Source organism: Archocentrus centrarchus, chromosome 9 (assembly GCF_007364275.1).
Source record: "Archocentrus centrarchus isolate MPI-CPG fArcCen1 chromosome 9, fArcCen1, whole genome shotgun sequence".
In the NCBI taxonomy this organism is placed as follows: Eukaryota; Metazoa; Chordata; class Actinopteri; order Cichliformes; family Cichlidae; genus Archocentrus; species Archocentrus centrarchus.
The window spans coordinates 12,657,104-12,675,874 of record NC_044354.1 but is presented as its reverse complement, the minus strand read 5'-3'; the positions used below and the strand labels follow the sequence as shown (position 1 = coordinate 12,675,874).

General features: G+C 37.6%; 2 protein-coding genes across 4 annotated transcripts; one reads left to right on the top strand and one right to left on the bottom strand.

Annotated features, from left to right (window-relative positions):
- Window positions 1–213: 213 nt before the first annotated feature.
- wdr31 (WD repeat domain 31) lies at window positions 214–10,100 on the top strand. 3 transcript variants are annotated; one of them, XM_030737397.1, is made up of 11 exons: window positions 214–537; window positions 878–923; window positions 1,142–1,213; window positions 3,387–3,519; window positions 3,813–3,887; window positions 4,004–4,148; window positions 4,985–5,085; window positions 5,283–5,350; window positions 7,249–7,390; window positions 7,843–8,005; window positions 8,100–10,100. In XM_030737397.1, the coding sequence occupies exons 3-11, from the start codon at window positions 1,167–1,169 to the stop codon at window positions 8,300–8,302; spliced, it is 1,077 nt and encodes a 358-aa protein (XP_030593257.1). In that variant the 5' UTR covers window positions 214–537; window positions 878–923; window positions 1,142–1,166; the 3' UTR covers window positions 8,303–10,100. The 3 variants fall into 3 exon arrangements, with proteins under 3 accessions (XP_030593257.1, XP_030593256.1, XP_030593258.1); XM_030737396.1 differs by lacking the exon at window positions 878–923; XM_030737398.1 differs by lacking the exons at window positions 878–923; window positions 1,142–1,213.
- An 800-nt stretch (window positions 10,101–10,900) lies between these two features.
- Window positions 10,901–16,983, bottom strand: bri3bp (bri3 binding protein). Its single transcript, XM_030738443.1, has 3 exons — window positions 16,668–16,983; window positions 15,303–15,405; window positions 10,901–14,912 (listed from the first exon to the last, which is right to left on the bottom strand). Exons 1-3 carry the CDS (start codon window positions 16,842–16,844, stop codon window positions 14,491–14,493), a joined length of 702 nt encoding a protein of 233 aa, XP_030594303.1. The 5' UTR covers window positions 16,845–16,983; the 3' UTR covers window positions 10,901–14,490.
- Between the last annotated feature and the right edge of the window lie 1,788 nt (window positions 16,984–18,771).

The window sequence follows — 18,771 nt, the reverse complement described above, 5'->3', positions numbered from 1 at the left end:
TAGAAATTAAGAAAAGAAAAAGCTTTTGAATATAATAATGCTGTGAATATAAAATTATAATGATTTTATTTTATTTTTTTTGGTGCACATGGGGCAGTGGATACACTGTGCAGTGAGACACGGGGGTTTTAGTAAGCTAACCACTGGTGTACTCCAGCTTTTATTTTGTAAGAGAGCAAGTTTCCGGTTACTTCCGTCTATGCGTCATGTGACCTCGTCCTCGCCTAGTTACGAGAAAGCGTCGCTCCGTGGTCGTTACGGAGGGAGGGATGGGTTTGTTTTAGTTAAAAAAAACAAAAACACTTAATGTGCACTTTCCCACGCGGTTACGACAGCGGTCTATCATGGCAGTGTGTGGGAAACGGTTCGCTGTTGTTACAGTAACAACTTTTGTAAGCTTTGACCCGTGTACGTTCATGTTTTACTGCTACTAATGCATTGATCTTTCTTAGCATGACCGATAAAGATTAGTTAGCATGCTAGCGAGCTAGCTCCCCAGTCTCTGCATCACCCAGTGAAGACACCTGCCAGTGACAGGTAAGAAATCCTGCTCCGGTGCTCTACAAGTGGGCGCGAGTCATCATCCATTTTTCACCTTTATTAACTACGGTTAAAATCCCGCGGGTACCGTTGCATAATAATCGCCAGCACAGTTCTTAGCAGGTGTTTTCCAGTGACTAATATATTGTGACAGTAATGATGCCGCTGTAATAGGATTTGAGCCCTCTCCTTCCTGTCGCTTGTTTGTGGAGTGGAGTACGCCGGGATAACGAGGGTGGGGCTTAGCTGTTAGAGTGTGAGAAAGTACTGTTATTGTTCTTTCTTTTGTACTGCTCTGTATAATACTGAATGATTTTGCATCAAAATGTCATTTCAGATTAGTACGTGACTTCAAGCAAGGCTCCCCGCTCACTGAAAACAAAGTAATAAGTTTATTTAGCTGCAACAGAAGCACAGAAAGTTTGTGCCTAATGGAATTATTGCATTAAGCACTGTTGAGTTAGTACTGGGCTGTTGTAGGGTTGCAGTGAAATCTGAGTCGTTACCCCTCATTATTACCACTTACAAGATATGCATTTAGCTGCTCTGGAGTGCCTACAATCGTGATTTCTCTGTTTAATGGCATTTTTCTGTGTGTCAGTGTGGCTGCCGGTTCCTAGGCAGACATGGGCAAACTACAGAGCAAATTCCGCAAGAGGTCTGAGCTCTACAGGTGAGACTTGTGCTAGAGCTGCTCAGTTATGACAAAAACAATTATTTTTAGTCAGTAATAACATCAAGATTAGTTAACATGATTAACATGATTTTTGGAACTCCAGTTGCTTTATTATTTTTTTAAACGTATTTAACTAACTGGATTTTTTCAAGTTTCAATTATAATGCAACTCAATAAACTAATGAAATAAATAAATCTAAACTGAATTAAACATGCCACAGCCTGGCGGGGAGCGAATTTGGAGTTTTATGGAGAGGCAAAAGGCAAGAGAGAATTATTACAAAACAGTGTTGCAAAAATAATCATGGTTATCTCGTTTTAAGTATCAGTGGAAGCCAAAATTGTAATGGAAAATAAAATTAAGTTAATTGCATAGATCTGACTGTGATTTAAAAAAAAAAAAGGACTGAATGTGGTACTTGCTCAGTACCCAGGATTAAAAAAGACATTCACAATCTTAAAAGATAGTGCTGGAGGGTAGACAGGAGATAGAAGAAGACGACTCTCCAGGTACATTATCAAGAAATGAAAGCATTAATGCTTGCTTTTAATGAACAAATTAAGAAGGCAAGGGCCAACTATTTTTCTACTTTAATTCGTACTAATAAGCACAGCTCCAGAGGCTTTTTAAGTCAGTGGACCATCTTTTACTTCCTGTAAGTTTTAATAAGTTGTGATAACTGCCTTAATTTTCTAAGCTTTACTAAGGATAAAATTAATTTTATAAAATCCAAAACAGTAGCTCCCGATTCTGTCATTGATGTTCCCTACCCCAGCTATTACATTTTATCTTCTTTTATGCCAGTTTCACTGAATAAGGTCAAAACTGAAATTGACAGAAATTTTGGATGCCACTGCCCCATGGTTGATTTAAATAATTTAAAGTTCTCTCTGATCTGGCTGCATCCCAGAATGCTTAAAGACAGCCTGTGTGCAACCACACATCAAAAAAATCTGGCTTTGATCCTTCTGACTATAACAATTACAGGCCAACTTCAAATAACATTTTGTTCCACTGCTATGCCGATGATACACAACTCTTTGTCCCAGTGAAATCCACTGATTCAACTAATGTTGCAAACTATCTAACTGCTGTTAAGAAAAGGATGTGTGCAATTTTTTAAAACTTAAATTCAGATAAAACAATTTCTTATTATTGGTTCAGACAAGGTGCATCCAACATCAAGTCCTCCCTCAGTCTTTTATCGATTGATGTGAAATCAGCTGTTCGAAACCTGGCTGTGCTTTTCTAGGTTTAAGTAGACTTCAGTTTGTGAAAAATGCAGCAGCAAGACTTCTTACACGAGGCAAGAACACTGAGCATATTACACCAATCTTAATGACTCTGTACTGGCTGCACATTACTTTTAATATTAATTTCAAGATTTTAATTATTACTTGTAAAGCATTTTTGGCGTGGTCCCAGAATAAATAGTGAAGGTGCTGTTCCCGTACAAACTGATGCACAGCCTCAGATCCTCAGGCAGAAACCTGTTAACTGTTCCCACCTCACGCTGAAAGACAAAAGACAATCAAGCGTTTGCTGTCGGGGCTTCTTGGTTGTGGAATGACCTGCCAGTGGAAATCTGGCTCGCCTCATCAATGTCTTCTTTTAAATCACTGCTAAAGACTTGTAAGGCTTTTTAAAAAACATTTTACTATAGATTTTATATTTTTTGACATTCTTATCTTAACTCCATCTTACTCTTTTAACTTCTAGATTTTTTTGTTCATTTTAAGTTACTCATGAAAAAACAACCTCATTGTATCTTATTTTTATTTTGATGTTGCACTTGAGTCTTTAATTGATTTTTAAATTATTTTTTATAATTTCCTCCTAGTTCTTTAATTCTGTGTATCTGGGAAACACTTTCTAACACTGTTTTTGATAAGTGTTATACAAATAAATCTTATCTTCTTATTCTTCTAATCTTATTATTATTATTATTATACCGTAGCACTTTTCTCATTTTTACTACATAATATTAATAAATATATGGGTAATTTTTTATAATTGCAAAAGCTGCTAGAATGCAGTTCCTTGAATGTTTTGTAAAACAAACAATGAATATAGTATAACATTTAGAAGTAGATATGTGCCAGTATAATTATGATATGAAAAATAAGCCTGTATATGTTTCTGGTGTTAATTGTTGTTTTTGTTTTGTAGGGCATCTCAAGGGGAGAAGACAGAAAATACTTTTGACTGTCAGGTGGTGCAGTATGAGCCTGCCCATCATGGCTCCATCAACACAGTGACCACTCTCAGTCCAGACCTGTGTGTCTCTGGTGGGAGTGACCAGGTAAAACAATACATGTACATTAGCCCATAAAGTCAAAATTTAGTCATTGTGTTGAATATTAATTAGCCTTAAGCACTGCAAATGTTCAAGTCACAAATTGAACATTATAATGGTTTTAAATTACTTTAAATCATAAAGCTCACAGAGCAAAATGCCTAATTCATAGAAGACTCATAATATTAGCTAAGTTATGATTGTTCATTTATAGGTTATGCTAGAAATCCCTGAATTAAGGGTATAGATTTTGTGAAAACTGCTTAGACACATGGTGATTAGCATGTCCATCTCTGTAGGTTGTGGTGGTGTATGACTGGAAACAAGGCCGGATGTGTCAGTCTTTCCAGGGCCACAACCGAGAGGTTACCAAGGTAACGTCAATACCATGTGCGTAAAAACTGATAAAGGTATGACGCCGCAAAGGTGTCATAGATTTCACATCGCCTGGTCTTATCTCTCTTATCCTCTGAATTCTGCCCTCAACCAGGTGATTTGTTATCCGGGTAGTACATGGATCTTTAGTGCCTCACGGGACAAGACTGTTCTGATGTGGGACCTCAACCAGGGAGACGAACCTATTCAAGAATTCTGTGGGCATGAGTTGGTGGTCAACGGACTAGCTATCAGTCCTGGTACATACACATAGGCATTCACACACAATGAGTGTTCTCAGGCATCAGTAAATGTTTTAACTGTTGTCTTAAAGCCTACAGTAAATTTGCCAGTCTATGATTTCTGGTATGTTACAGTGCATGATAAAACACGGCTAGTAAGTGTATTCTGTCATATCCCTGTGCAGATAGGAACTTATTTATCCCAAAACATTTTTTTGTAGTTGCAGACATCTCAATTTTATTGTACTAAAGCTCAAGAAGAAGAGATGTGCCTCAGAAGGCATTTCACAAGTATGAAAAAAAGCATAATTAGTATTATTAAACAAAAGCGAATTATTTTAAGGTTTTGTTTCCAATTTAGTTTAATTAAAGAATGAATCAGAGTGAATTTGCACATTTCAGTTTAGTTTTTATTGTTTGAAAATGTTTCGTTTCAGATTAATTTTTATTAGTTACAGTATTGTTTTTAGTCTTTTCCACTGTTATCGTATGGAGAATATTTGTCAGAGCCAAGTTTTAAGAGGTGAACACTTTCCTGCATAAACATGCAAGTATCCTCAGGCTGATTGTGATGACAGATGTGACCAAATTGACCAAGATCAAAACTAAGGACGTTTCAGCTCTACATGTACAGTTGTGGTCAAAAATGTACATACATTCATCATGGCCATAAATACCATAGTAATTTTGGGCTCAATTAGTAGGACAGTTGGCACTAGCTGGAATGTCAGATTTCTTTCATTTTATTTTGATTATGAGCAATTATTTTCACTTCTGGATACACACTAACATCTATTTCAGGTTAACAATCTGCACCAAATATATATGAAAGTGTTTTTTTTTTGGGTTTGTAGATGGCAGAAAGCTGTGCACTGGCTCTCGTGACAACTGGATGTGCTTGTGGGATATAGAGTCTGCAAAATGTGAACAGAGACACAACATATCTAGAAACCTGGTAAGAATAACAGTATGCGTTTTTATGTGCTCATGTCCTTGTACTAAGAATTGCTTTAAGCATGCTGAACTGCTTTAAATATACACCTGAGCATACAGTATGAGAGAAATAATTAGATCACCAAGCTACTTAATCAGACTTTTAGATCCTGTGTCTGCAGGATGACCGTTTTTCCACTTTTGTGTGTCTTTTTCCAGGTGACTCATGTATGCTGGGTTCCTGCCAGCTCCTCTATTGTCCAGACCTCTGAAGATAAGACTATAAGGTACAGAAGGATTTTCTTTTACAATATTATTACTGAAATTCAGTGGAATTCCATTTTGTGTGCTGTAAAATATGATTTGTTTAAACTTTATAAGAAAATGTATAATGTGTCAAGTGTGTAATTAATAGCAGCCCTGGGATGTTTCTCATTTGGTAACACTGATAAAAGGGACACTTGACACTGTATTATATTGTACCATAGAATGGATTCAGTTATGCCTTCCCTATTTTCCTATAATAAATCATTAACAGGTCTGACTTTTCAATGAGGCAAAGCTGAGTTCAAGTCCCATTTGGCAGGAAAATTTGGATTGGGAAATTAAACGGTTTCACCTAGTTTTTGCTCTGTAGCACCCTCCCTGTCCGTGACCTGACCCCATCCCTAAATTATTGCTGAAGTACCTCTTGTCTTTGGGAGATAACATGCTTTCTGTCTTAGTATGGCTTTAAAATGCCGTACAAGAATAGACTGATAATATCGTGAGTACACCAAGACTGCAAATCAGATAGGAACACAAACCTTAGCATGAACTTATACAACCAGTTTAGCCAGTTATTTAATACTCAGGGATTTACTGCTGGTGTCCAGATAAAGTCAGCCAAAATCTAGCTGCAGCAAGCCAATTAGAGCACCGGAGACAGTATTAAGCCTTTGCATTGGCATTGAATAAATCGCCAACAGTGTCACCAGCAAAGCACCCCCATACCATCGCACTTCTTCCTCCATAGTTCACGATAGGAACTACACATGTAATGTCCATTCCTTGTGTTCCTCGGCCCAAACCATTCTCTTCCTCTTGTTGTTCTTCCTTATATGTGACTTCTTTGCAGCAATTCGAGCATAAAGTCCAGATTCACGCCGTCTTCTCTGAACAGTTGATGTTGAGATGTGTGTGCTACTTGAACTCTGTGAAGCATTTAGGTGGGCTCTTATCTGGGGTGCTGTTAACTTGCGGTTTCTGAGGTTGGTAACTCTGACGAACTTATCCTGTGGAACAGAAAAAACTCTTGGTCTTCCTTTTCTGGGGGGGGGGGTCCTTATGAGAGTTTCATCATAATGTTTCATGGTCTTTGCAACTGCACTTGAGGATACTTTCAAAATTATTGAAATTTTTTAGATTGACTGACCTTCATTTCTTAAAGTAATGATGGACTGTCATCATTCTTTACGTCGTTGAGTAGTTCTTGCCATAATATGGATATTAGAACATTACTCAAATAGGCACAGCTGTTACCTGAAAACTGTTCCAGGTGACTGCCTCATAAAGCTGACTGAGAAAAGATGTGCAAAGTTGTCATCTAAGCAAGAGGTGCCTACTTTGAAGAATCTAAAATATAAAACACATTATGGTTTGTTTAACACTTTTTTATTTACTAAAAATTCTATATGTGTTTCTTCATAGTTTGGATGACTTTAGTATTAATCTACAATGCAGACAATTTTAAATAATGAAAAAAAATCACTGAATTAGAAGGTGTGTCTAAATTTTTAACAGGTACTATATATCCAAGGGATTTTTTTTTTTTTTAATTTTAGAAACTAGAAGGTCATCATATTTATGGTCTTTCTGGAGTTCAAATACTTTTACCATCTTATATCCTGGGAGAGTAAAGTGATTACAGATCCTAACACTTAGATAACAGCTCCCTGAACATTTGCTCCCTGACCTCTTTCGAATCCTGAGCATTTGATGCAGTTAAGACATTTAGAGACTTAGGATGTTATCTGGAGATAATCAGCATTTGTTGGTAATTCACCCTGTTAGGGCTTGAATGTACACACCATCTGTTGAAAAGTAGAAGACCCTGAGGACATACACGCTCATGTGTACGCACAGAATGTTCTTACATATGTATTAAATGTATCTTTCTTCAATAATTGTTTACTTATGTATACAGGGTGTGGGACAGCCGCGTATGGCAGGTGACCAATACATTTCCAGCTAAGCAATACATCCAGACCCACTGTGACGTCTCTCCAAATGGAAACTACTTGGTGTCCAGCAGCAATGGCTTTGGAGGCCAGGGCTGTGAAGCCACGGTAAGACCACAGGTCGTGCATGTTTGGTTGTTGTCTGTAAGGCTCTAAATGTACAGATATTTGGTAGATTGAGGCTGTCACTAGGTTATTTATTGTCTGGGTTTTATTAATCTGGTATTAAACAAACTGGAATGAACAATATCCTTTGTTGCTCTGCCAGTGTGAAATACCAGTGGCCACATTTTTATTCCTCCACATTTTCTTTTCTCAGACATTACCTTTTTGGCCTTTGAATGATTTTTCTTGTGGGTTTGAATCCCCCAGTTTACACTGTAATATGGAAATATGGAGTGAGCCAAAGTCATTTGGTTTGCGGTTTTGTGGTGTGCAGCTACTGAGATGCCCTCATGATAAATGGATTTGATCTTTTTTTAGCACTGTTTTTGCGGATTTTTTTGAAGCACTGAGCATTGCCGTTTGTTATTGGTGGAGTTGTGTCTGTGTGTTACTAGCTCTGGGACCTGCGTCAGCCTGGCTGTAAAGTTGTGGAGTACAGAGGCCATCTCCAAACCACAGCCTGTTGTGTGTTTCTGGCCACGCATCCTGGTGGCACAGCTCAAGTAGCAACATCCTCCCATGACAGCTCTGTCAAAATCTGGGATCAGAATACAGCAGGTAACACCCCTACTCATGGATGAAACTACAGTATTTAAACACAAAATAACTAATACAAACTGCTGCAACCTTCCCTCTGCTGTTCTCTGTTTAGTTTGTTTAGGGACGCTGTCTCTGGATGGTGCCGGTCCACTGGTTTCACTGGCTCCCAGTGATTCCACCAATCTGCTGTGTGCCAGCTTCAACTCTGGCCTCCATCATATCCAAGTGGACCAAGGATCACAACATGCTCAGGGTTCGGGTGCAGGTTCAGGTGGTGGAGGTGGGCTGGACATTAAAGTTGTGGCACGTTTCTGACAGCCCAGGAGAGTCTGACGTGACTCGTAATGTGAACAACCAGAGACTCAGCAGGAGAGTATCACTGGATATGGACATCAAGTCATTTTATTTTATTTTTTTACAGACTTCATTTCTATAAACATTTTGGAGTTATTAGATTGCCATACAGTGAAGAATGGCAGAAGAGACTGAGTAAAGGAGGTGACATAGCTACTCTTCAGGGGGACTACAAACAGGAAATGGTCATACCTGCAGTCATCACCAGAGATACCTGATGGAGGGCGGGATTTACCTGTTAGGTGTCATATCATTATAAACTACCACTTTATTTAGAAATATGTACCACATGAATAAATGGCCACTCTAAAAGACAGTCACAAAATTAGATGATTGTCGTTTCCATTGATTGGTTCAGGTTCTTGCACAGTTAACTAAATTGCTAAAAACTACTAGTCACCCTCTCGTTGCGCTATCGATGATCTGAGCTCCTTGTGCATTGACTCACTTTGTCTGGTTGGTGTTGCAGCTGGGCTTGGAGTGTTGCCTATTTGGACCAAACTACAATTGACCAAATTTTACAAACTGCTATAGTTAGGTGTGACTTATTAGAAACTTCAAGCAGATGTTTTGCTTTTATTGGTGAGCTGAATGCAGTTTGGTCACAGCTTTGTGCCAGTGACACTTCTGGCACTAGGTGGCGCAAATTAATCTTAAGCACTGAAAGCCTACGATGGTTTTAAACAAGTTGCTCATTTTTGACAAACTGAAAAGCCCAGATTTCCAAGCACCCGACTGAGTGGATATCTGGTAATTTTCTTTTTAGATTATTTAAACAGTGCAAGAACTTAAAGCAGTCAATTCAAATATAAACTAAGGCAAGGCCAAAAGAGGAGTGGTGATGAGTCATTGAAGCCAAGAGTAAGCAATAGTTTTTTCCCCTGATGTTTTTAGAGCGCAAAATCAGACTTACACTTTTATTTGTCAGAGAAGTTGTGAAGTCAGCAAAACAGAGTAATGTTTGTATGCTGATAATATTGATTAGTTTGTACTTTAGCTTTAATCTGTCATGTGTAAGACCGGGTCAGTACAACACCAAACTCTATAAACACACTTTGTTTCATGTAAATAGAGATTCTGATATTTTTATCAATCAAAAGCAGTTGATAGTTGATATGTTGTGGTATATTTAATTTTTAAAACTACTATGCAAAATACCAGAGTAATTCCCCTTTTTATTGGTAAAACTGTGTTTGAATAAACACATGAAATACAAAATATTTCAAAAAGATGCCGTGCAGGCTGTCAACATAAAACCTTCTAGCAGTTACTTAAAATCTTATTTAATCAAGAGTAATCAAGAATTTAAGTGTTGCAGATGTTACTTTGTCATAATTAGCAAGTCAGACACGCTGCAATTTAGCAACACTTTCCATAACTAAATAAACTTGTCGAGATATTCGGGAAACTCTTGTACTTAAAGTGTAAGTTTAAAAAGTTTAAACACAAGAGCGTTCACCTTTTTGTTTACAGATATCAGGTGATCATCTCTCGCAAAGACAGTTGCTCCTAAAGCATCCAGTTAAATCAAACAAAAAAAAAGTGGATTGTTTTGTCAAAAGGTACTAAGGAGTCCCCACAACAGTTATTTATTTCTACATTTAGTGAAGAAAACAAGCTGTAGAAAACCAAAGGTAAGATTTAGTTTTGTTTGGAGATTTGTCAAAACTCCAGATGATTCAGTTCAGTCAATCTGTGTGTTTGATATCATATGATAAAGCAATAAACAAGACATTTCATGTCATAGTGGTAAATCTTTCTTGCTTTGTGTCTGCTGATTTTTTTTTTAAATCTTGGTCACAGCCTTATATTTTATATACCACTGATCCTAGAACTGCCATATCTCATCCAGTGAAATACCAGTTATATTTAATCATTCATAGTACCCCATGAATGATTTGTGAGATGCTTCCTACTACAGATCAATAAAACAATCTAGAAACCGCCCTCCCTAAAGAAAAAAAGTGTAAAAAAAAAAAAACCCACTCATGTTAATGTTTACACAGGAAAGCTGCCAAGAACGTCATTTTTTTTTTTTTTATCATCAGGCACTGGCAATTTTCTGGTTATTTGTTTTGCTCAGGGTACCATGAAAGCCTGTTTTGAGACCAGTATTTTCCAAGCTGTTTCCAACGTGTGATTCACTGTTTCAGTAACGTTCTTAGTATTTGTGATGACCATACCAGAACTACAGTTACTGAGCACGCTGTCTCACAGTAAGAAGATCGAGGGTGAAAAGGTACATGTACAGCTTTTTTAATGTGTATGTGTGCTGGAATAACTGGTACCACAAGTGATAATTTCCAGTTGGGCTGAAACATAGCATCTGTTCAAAACCCATTAGCACCACCTAGTGCTAGAAATATAAATGAAAGCACTTCCACTAATCACTACAAATACTACAAAATAGAAGAATGCATTTAAATTGAAGCAGTTTGTCAAACCTCATGGATATTTAGGCCATTTTAGCTTGCATTATAAAAGAACTGAGCATAGAGCAATGTGTTCTCTTTTTCTCACACACCTTAAAATGACTAATGAATCATTAAGTGGAAGACGTTTAGTCATAGTCTGGTGTTTATTTAAATCTGGACCTCATTTTCATTCTGGCACATAAAGAACCACATCCCCACCAACAGGTTTTCATAAAGACAAACATCCAAACACGAAGTAACAGCAGGCAGAACAGTTTGGCTCTTCAAACATCGAGTGAGTACAAAATACTCATTAGAAAGAAAGAAAAAAGGCTTAAAAACATTAAGTGGTGATATGGAAAAGAAAGTATATGCTATCTGCATCTACTCTAAAATCAATGGTTACAATTTTTAAGTAACAACAAAATAAAATACATTATTGGCACAGTACATTATAAAAAGCAGGCTATGTGGAAAACAAAGAAATACACTGGACAAGGTACATTAAAAAAGAAGCACGTCATTCAGATGACAGTTAACATTGAATAAATATAATCTGAATGCAGGACTCAGTCTATGCTGAGAAGCCAACAGAAGGACCCACAAGTGGGACATGACTAGACCTACAACTACCAGCAAATTGAAGCATTAACAATTTCTTCCATAATATCTGAAAGGAATGGTAAAACCTCCCTCTTGGAGCTTGTTTGTGAGTGTTTTCAGTGTGAGAACTTTGAAGAATACCCAGAAGTTTTCATTTGCCTCTAAAAAAAAAAATAAAAAAAAAAAATACAGTTTTTAATGTCTAGCATACAAAGTCTGATAAACAGCCACCAAAATCCTGAATCCTTTCTAAACCAACTGCAGGGCATTTTTCAGCTTCAATATCACACTGTCATCTACTGTAATCTAAAATCTATCAACATACATAATTACTGCACACTATAATACGCCTTCATTTATCACACATGCTCCCAGTAGTTAAACCTATGAAGACTGCTGGCTACAGACTGTTAGACCAACCACACAATAAAGCACACCATGATCACATCCCTTTCTCACGTCGGCGGTTCGTCTACAAATCACAAAATGATCATTATCATTGTAAGGACTTTATAATTTGACTATGTCAGAGACACGGCAATCATGTGATTATGGAATGACAGGAGAGCGTTTGTGTCCGGTTCAGTGTTGTAACCATAACAAACAGCACACACAGTTTAGCATCAGTGCAAATGTAAACCGTAAAGTACAGAAGAACAAGACTTATAACACAATTCCAATAGTAATTGACTTCTGGCTAATTTCATCACACCACACACATTTTGTAAGGGCTCTCTGCCTAGGCAGTCAACAGCATAATCATACTGTAATGTAATGCAATATTATAGGCATAAAAGATAAGCATGCAGCAAAATTTGAGATTACGTAGGATATATGGGCGACCTGGGTTTGTTGATGGCAGTCGGGGCAAAACAGGGACTCATTAAGAGTATATGAGGTTATTGAAATTTGCTATTACCACACTTAATTTTGATAACATTTAATGAGAACCTGAACTCAATAGAAATCACCAGACAGTGCTGGGAAATGGCTAACAAGTCCATGTTTCTATACCTGGCATAAGGTTACGCAGTATGAGATTCTCACGGTATGACGACAATCTATAAACATATCAGGTTTCAAGGTGTACAGTATTACACAGTTATTAGTGTACCAGTTTAAAAAAAAAAAAAAAAACTGGCCTTAAAGGAACAGAAATTAACTTCAAACAAAAAGTAACTGGGGATCTTTTCTCCCAATAATATGAGCAGATGTACTTGGTATGACAACAGTCAGTGATAATAAATGAGCTTGAATTTCATCCCACTATATACTGTGAAGCCAGAAGGACACTACAACCCGCACTTGTTGATACAAAACCTTTTACATTCTATACATCACTGCACCCATACTATTGAGAGAAACAGAAATACAGCCCACACATACTGGTAGTAGTAGTATCAACACCATCCTGTTTGACCTCAGTATTATCATTAAATGTATCTTGATCACCAGCAACTTGTGTCTGTTGGCTAATTTTTCTCATGTGGACACTTAGAGCACCAAATCTGCACAGCATTAGGGTCATTTTTAGAAAACTGTTTTTTTTTTTTTTTTTACAGAGTACAGATTCAATAACTTTAATTTACAGTAAAGGAAGTGGGGTTTTTAATTGATGGAGGCATGTCACAAACATAGACAAGCAGTGTAGGGCCCATTCTCTTACAGCAATCCATGGTGAGAAATGAGCTGATGAGAGGGAAAAAAGGAAAAAAAAAAAAAAAAAAAAAATCAGAAATAAACAAGAAATTAGTCATATCAATCTAACAAATTAGCGAGAGCTACAGTGATGCAGGGTAAGAATATACCAACACACTACTTTTTAACATAACCTTTTAGTGCATGACTCAATTAAGCTGGTTTTAAACTACCATTAAAATACTCATAAGAGAAATGACCACATACATTAGTTTCAAAAGCAGGGTTAAATGATATTCAATCTGATTTTTTCCCAGCAGTATTAGATTTCACATCCATAAACTTTAGGAGTATTAGCAACAGTTCAGATCACCACAGTAACTCCACGCTGGTATTTAAATAATGAATGAAAAGCTGGATTTAAACTTTACAAGTTCAACACAAAGTACTGTAAGATACTGGGAAAAAATGTGAAGCCACATCTGAATTGTGAAGAGACCAATACATGATTTTAACATACTTGATATCTCATTTGATTTCAACAAGTGTTGGGTGAGTCCCTGAGATATTGCTGCCTGTCTGTCCACATCTGATGGTGACTTTTAATACAGTGCTTTTCTATTTCATAAGCTTGCCTCTCACACACACACACACACACACACACACACACACACACACACACACACACACACACACACACACACACACACACACACACACACACACACACACACACACACACACACACATTCAAGCAGGTCACTGAGATGCATCTATGCAAATTCACACAAGAAAAAGAGGTCCTGATGTCAAGCTTTTGTCACTATGAAACAATGACTCAATAGAACAAACTAGACCTACACAATTTCAACACTTTGGATGGAAAATGGAATAAATAAATCTTACTGTGGTCAACTATCCAACATCTGGAATTTACACATTATAGAAACGACGTTTGTGTTGGTTCCCAGTAGCATATACCCTACCCCTTCTTACATCAATAGTTTCAAAAAGGGGAAAAATGTGGACAACTGAACCCCCAGCTTATTTACAGGGATCAGAATAAATAAACATATGTAAAATCTGCTTATTTATCAAGCACAAGCATTGACAGTACTTAAGTAAACCTCTAAATATTAAACTAGAGGAATTTCTTACAAGTAGCTGAGGTGTAAAAGTAGGCTAGTATTTAGAAAACCTCTGACATCTCCTCGACAACTTCCTCAGAGATGTAAAAAAACCTCTCAAAGCTCTCAAACAAAAAAAGAAAAGGAAAAAAAAAAAAAGAGCTGTTTGGTTTTGTGCAAGCTCCAATTCAACAGTTTCTCTTGTTACTAAAATCAATTCAAGCCATTAAAATACTGTTTTCAGATCTAGTTTTGTCCCCATCTGACAATAAAGCTGTATGTAGGAGACAGTATTCTCTTATCAAATACATCAGTTTTTCCCCTGGACCCTCCCCCAAACTCATCCTTGCTTCAACCTAAAGTGTGTCTACTGGTCCCCGGTACGTTCAATGGTGTCTATTACACGGCTCAACCTGATATTGAGCAGCCTGATCTGAGTGTCCAGGTGGTCGATTTTTTCTTCTAGTGAACCTGCTCCACCGCCCCGGCGCCAGTATGCTCCCACAGGGCCCGTCATGAAGTACACAGCCATGATGAAGCACAGTGGGAGCACTGCACGCTCAGGGTCACCCTCGAACTTCTGCAGGATGTAGAGGCAGGACAGGGCGAAGAGGGTGACGCGGGCTAGCCAGAAGAAGCGTCCAAACACAGCATGCAGCAAGTAAAAGAAACCCCCCAGGAACATAGACAGGAACCAGTAGGCCAAGAGCACAGCGGCGACCAGGAGCAGGGCACGTGCTGGGGAGTTGGTAAGAGATGTGGGGCTGAAGTAGTGGCTGAGGTTTGATGCTACATATGTAAAGGGAGACAGGGAGAGACACAAGAGGAAGTGGTTACAAAAACAAATACAGTTTGTCATTATGGACATTAGATGGATACTGGAAGCTGGGAAGACAAATTTCATTTATACAATGCTGTGAAAGAAGTATTTGCCCTCTTCCTGATTTCTTCTGCATATTTGTCACACTTACATGGTTCAGTCAACTTCTTTGTTTCTCAATTACTTTTGAACAGTGGCAGGTAGGTTTGAATAGCTTTTTACCCTCAATAGATGAAATCATCATTTGAAAACTGCATTTTGTGTTTACTCGGGTTATCTTTGTCTACACTGTGACATGCTTCACATTTTGTCAGCCTCCATTATTCTGGCATTTCATAAGTACACATTTAAAGACTTACAGTCAATGCCCATCACATCCAGCAGATCTGACCAGATCTTCCAGATGGTGTCCAGGAAAGAGTCCACTCCACTGACAAACCTCTCCGTTGCTTTGGAGAAGAACTACAAGAAAATGGAGATGGTAAATGAAATATGCAAAGACAACCAACTGTGCTTCACGCTATTTTCTCTCATCAATCACGGCAGTCTGTTGGTCAAACTGCAATGTGCAACATCCTCAAATATTAAATAAAGGAGTGCTTTGGTAGCTTCTCATTCTAGCTGTTACCTATATTCTGTTGTTGTATTCAAAATGCTTCAGTATGCAGTACCACATTAAAACTAGACAGGACAGTTCTGTGGAACTAACAACTGCCAGTGAACTAACATCATGGTGTCTAGAGCTGGGTACATGTAACTGTGATACCCTCTCTCTCTGTTATTGACCTCTGTAGCTATAAATCAAACCCCTGTTTACCAGCTCTCCAGGCAACTGACTATTTTTCATTCTCAAATGGGCAGGCAGCTAATGTGTTGATATAACAGTGGCCATATAGGATTAGCATCACTGGAGCAGGCACTTTTATTGCACTGTGAAAGTAGAGTTCTCATAAGAACCCTTTGGTTGCCAGTTTCAGCAGCTCTTCTTCACGGCATACATCAACACTGCTGGACAAGGCAAAGGTGTAATCAACCAGTTACAACTGTATTTAAACAGTCCACAATATCTCATGGCAAAGACAAGTCTAAGAGACTGTGGCAAACTCTACAAGTATCAGTGTGCATTCGTTACTTGCGTGTTTATCAAGCAAGCAGCTGCAAACTGAGACATGAAGCTTCATTATACAGTAATAAGTCTACAGGAACGACTACCATGTGGGTAGCTCAACATAGGCCACTTAATTTAGCTTTGGCGGCTAAAGGCAGGAAATAACATCACATTTCAAAATGCAGGAAATGCAGCAAGGCCAATGAGAGCACATGAGCAGACCCAGTATTTCCTTATTGAGAGCAGCTTCCTAATAAATAAAGAAACGGCTGTTATGTCATGAATTAATTGAGCTGTACTTAATTTCTACTTTAGAGTCACTCATTGTTTGTTGGACTCATTTAGGTACATATACAAAAAAATAAAATAAAAATGCAAGAACACAAAATACAATTTTGTCTTTACTTCGATACAATACTCTGGCATCTTCCGACGATTAATTTTTTTTAAAAAAGGATAAAAGGCTATTTTTTCCCCAAAATGGCATCCGTGAAATTGCTAGCCAGGCCCTTTTCTGTTCGCCATGCTCAGATCACAAACCGCCTTTAATGCGAGCTAGTATACGGGTCATGAACAAAGCTAGCCACTATCTTAACATGATATAGACCTTACTGACCTTGTACAACCCTCTAATGTTGTCCTCTCCGAAAACGCTGCTCAGAGTCTGATAGATGCCATTAGCTGCCCGTCGGAAGCTGTTCTGGTTGCTGGTCCTGCTCCTGCCCCCTTCGGTTGCGCACAGCAAAGACGCGGAAAGCACCAAGAAAAAGACGAAAAACCTGATTCTTTTCATGGCCCCAAGTGCCGCTGGGTGTCAAAAGGAAGAGTGTATCAAAAATGTTTCACTTAAACGCGGAGTAAAACGGGTAATTAGCTGCCAAAAGCGACACCTCGCCGGGCGATGACCGACACTAGCCTTGATGGGGGGGAAGATAACTCGTGGTGCTTTCACGAACGCTCTGTAAAATCCTCGACACCTCTATTTGTTGCCTTGCCATTTGAACGAAGTTAGTAAAAGATTACGTGCGGAGTAGATACATATATTTTGTGGGCCAAGAATAAATAAGAATAAGAATAAATAATATATATATATATATATATATATATATATATATATATATATATATATATATATATATATATATATATATATATATATATATATATATATATATATATATATATATATATATATATATATATACACACCTCTTGGTCTCTTACAGCTTGCCTTTGTCTTTCCCATTTTCAATAAAGGCACCACTTGCCTTCATGTGAATAAGAGGCAGGTTAGGCTTCCTGCTGCCCTCTGCTGGAATGCTTTCACTTTCATTTTTATGTCTTTATTGTTAAACTGAACCCAATAAGCCCAGATGTGACTGTAAAGTGAGACCTTTGTTAGCTGTTTGTTTCTAGTTGTAATCAGTTACCTACCACATATGTGCATATGTAATATGTGCATTTCTGTCCTGATTGATCTAATTTCCCTCTCCCATCACTGTGCTTTGTGTTTTTTCAGTGTAAATTGTTGTTATCTATGAGAAAAGAAAATGTTGATAGCTACTAATGACACCCCAGCCAGAAAATTAACCAATTTTTTTTTTTTTTTTTTTGTTTTTTTTACAAATTTTTCAAGATTACTAAGCATGATTAGAATTACTTTAAGATGTTGGGTAATGGTGCAGTTTTCCAGTCAGCAACATGAATAATAGAAATGCAGCAAGTCTCAGGTGTGAAATTGTAATGTGAGTTTCAAGAAAATATGCATGTATAATGGATTCATAAATAAATAGAGTTGTTTATATAACATCAATATTGAAATTATAATTCAGATTCACATCTGAGTTGACTTCTCAGCTGCAGAAATAGTGTTTAAGAGCAGGTGTCATATCTAGTGTGTAATGTTAATGAGTTAATGACATTTGTCAAGTCAAAGACAAAGCCCCCTGACTAAGAGACATAAAGGGTGATTCAAGTAAGGATGCGGTTCAGTGGCACTCCAGAGAGCCACTTGTTACTTGCATAGCTTTCCCCTGAGTTCTCATTATCCAAACCTTAACTACATTGTGAAACAGGAGGAAGTGTGTCAAGACTGTAGTAGCAACAGGAGTGTCACATTAAGGCCAAATGCAGGGACAGTTTTTTTTTTTCTCTCAAAAGTGTTTTTTGTGATATTTGATTAATCAGTGGACTTTGAATGAACCCAAATTGGTCCAAAATGTAAATCAATGGTGGTGGGGGCTCTGTCAAATTCATCCACTAGATGGTAGAATGGGTCTATGGCTGCTCCCTGAAAATAAGCATTATGGTGTGAGGCCCAATTTCAAGACATTTAGCTGTATTTTTCCTAAATGATTTAATAAATATCCAAAAAAAAAAAAAAAAAAAGGCTAATAATGGTAACCGAAGCAGTGCTACAAGTGTTGCAAAAATGTACAGGTGATACAGGTAGTAGAAACAGCATTGAGGGCAATGCTGATCTTCAAAGTCCTTCTAGATGCAAATCTCACTCTTACTGGATAATTATTTTGAAAAATGTTTTAATTTAAATGCCTCTCGGCAATAAAAACTAGGCTATATGTAGCCTATAGAGACACTAGGCAATGTGATTAAAAAAAATGCTTAAAAGGTTTGCTGACTTTGCCCCTTACAAGGTTTTTTAAAGAGATTTTGTTACTCTTGCTCAAAAAAAAAAAAAATTAAAGGAACACAGTCTCAGT

Excerpts from the sequence above, each read along its gene's own strand:
- bri3bp (XM_030738443.1), bottom strand. The coding sequence starts at position 16,844 with ATGAAAAGAATCAGGTTTTTCGTCTTTTTCTTGGTGCTTTCCGCGTCT. Across the intron at positions 15,406-16,667 it reads ACATTAGAGGGTTGTACAAG|TTCTTCTCCAAAGCAACGGA; the intron begins GTCAGTAAGGTC and ends ATTTTCTTGTAG. Across the intron at positions 14,913-15,302 it reads GGATGTGATGGGCATTGACT|CATCAAACCTCAGCCACTAC; the intron begins GTAAGTCTTTAA and ends TTACATATGTAG.
- wdr31 (XM_030737396.1), top strand. The coding sequence starts at position 1,167 with ATGGGCAAACTACAGAGCAAATTCCGCAAGAGGTCTGAGCTCTACAG. Across the intron at positions 4,149-4,984 it reads CGGACTAGCTATCAGTCCTG|ATGGCAGAAAGCTGTGCACT; the intron begins GTACATACACAT and ends TTGGGTTTGTAG. Across the intron at positions 8,006-8,099 it reads CTGGGATCAGAATACAGCAG|TTTGTTTAGGGACGCTGTCT; the intron begins GTAACACCCCTA and ends TTCTCTGTTTAG.